The 1,269-nt window shown below is 49.4% G+C and overlaps 1 protein-coding gene across 1 annotated transcript; it reads left to right on the top strand.

The window, feature by feature from the left end:
- Positions 1 to 256: 256 nt before the first annotated feature.
- On the top strand, positions 257 to 853 carry LOC101650551 (60S ribosomal protein L29-like). Its single transcript, XM_013005703.1, has one exon. The coding sequence runs from the start codon at positions 257 to 259 to the stop codon at positions 851 to 853; it is 597 nt and encodes a 198-aa protein (XP_012861157.1).
- The last annotated feature ends 416 nt before the right edge of the window (positions 854 to 1,269 follow it).

Raw genomic sequence — 1,269 nt, 5'->3', positions numbered from 1 at the left:
TCTTTGCCCCCATCCCCCAACATAGCCTTCAAAGTCTGCTTCATATGGTGTTAAAGCCATGTTTCTTAGATAACAGCGGTGTCATGTAATATTTGTCTTTATGAGATTGATTGACTTTGCTGAGCATAGTGTTTCAAATTCATCCATGAAGTGTTTGATGGCATCATTATTGTTTTTTAGACACGTATAATATTCTATTGTGTGGCTCTCTCTTCCAGTCCCTGGCGCTCCAGGAGCTGCAGGTGTCGGTGCAGACATGGCCAAGTCCAAGAACCACACCATGCACAACCAATCCCGGAAATGGCACAGAAACAGCATCAAAAAACCCTGGTCACAACAATACGAATCTCTTAAGGGGGTGGACCCCAAGTTCCTGAGGAACATGTGCTTCGCCAAGAAGCACAGCAAGAAGGGCCTGAAGAAACTGCAGGCCAACAACGCCAAGGCTGCGACTGCTTGCGCTGAGGCCACCAAGGATCTTGTGAAGCCCACCAAGGTCAAGGCCAAGATCCCAATGGGCATCAACCGCAAGCTCAGCCGACTGGCCTACATGGCCCACCCCAAGCTTGGCAAGCGAGCTCAGGCACGTATTGCCAAGGGTCTGAGGCTCTGCCGGCCCAAGGCCAAGGCACAAAGCAAGGCTGACGCTCCAGCCAAGGCCACGACTCCAGCAAAAGTTCCCAAAGGCGCCCCAGCCCCAGCTCAAGCTCCCAAAGGTGCTCAGACTCCCACAAAGCAGAGTTCTCTGTGTGAGGGCGAGAGGGACTGGTGTGAGCCCTGGGCTGCTGCCTGCATGGCGCTGGTGTCTTCTTGTGTTGTTGGTTGTACAAATAAACCCAGGCGGCACTGTTAAAAAAAATTCTATTGTGTGGCCACACCAGAGTTTGTTTATCCATTCCTCCACAGACAGGCTTTTCAGTTGTTTCCGTCTTTGGCTGTTGTAGATAGTGCTGCAACTAACGAGTGTGTGTATATCTGATCATATGTTGGTTTTGATTTCTTTAGGGTGCATACTTATCAGAGATGGCAGAATCATATGGTATTCATACTCAAAATTTTTTAAAGAAGTGACATACTGCTTTCTTGAGTGGTTACACAATTCTGTAATCCCACCAGCAATGTCTCCACAAGTAAGGACACCTAAATGGGGAGGGGGGGAGGAGAAGGCTTGCTTCAGAAAGTCTCTCTTCTCCAGAGGCTGAGGCATCTGGTCTCCATCCTAGAGTCCAGTGCACCAGTTTTCCCCAGGGGAACAATAGAGAGGCAATC

The sequence above is a fragment of the Echinops telfairi genome, unplaced genomic scaffold (genome assembly GCF_000313985.2).
Source record: "Echinops telfairi isolate 266 unplaced genomic scaffold, ASM31398v2 ScPeMD7_7424;HRSCAF=8462, whole genome shotgun sequence".
NCBI classification, from domain to species: Eukaryota; Metazoa; Chordata; class Mammalia; order Afrosoricida; family Tenrecidae; genus Echinops; species Echinops telfairi.
Note: the sequence above shows the minus strand (reverse complement) of the source record. Positions and strands in the feature narration are given on the sequence as shown.

Bases quoted from the DNA above. Each gene is read 5' to 3' on its own strand.
- LOC101650551 (XM_013005703.1), top strand. From the start codon at position 257: ATGGCCAAGTCCAAGAACCACACCATGCACAACCAATCCCGGAAATGG.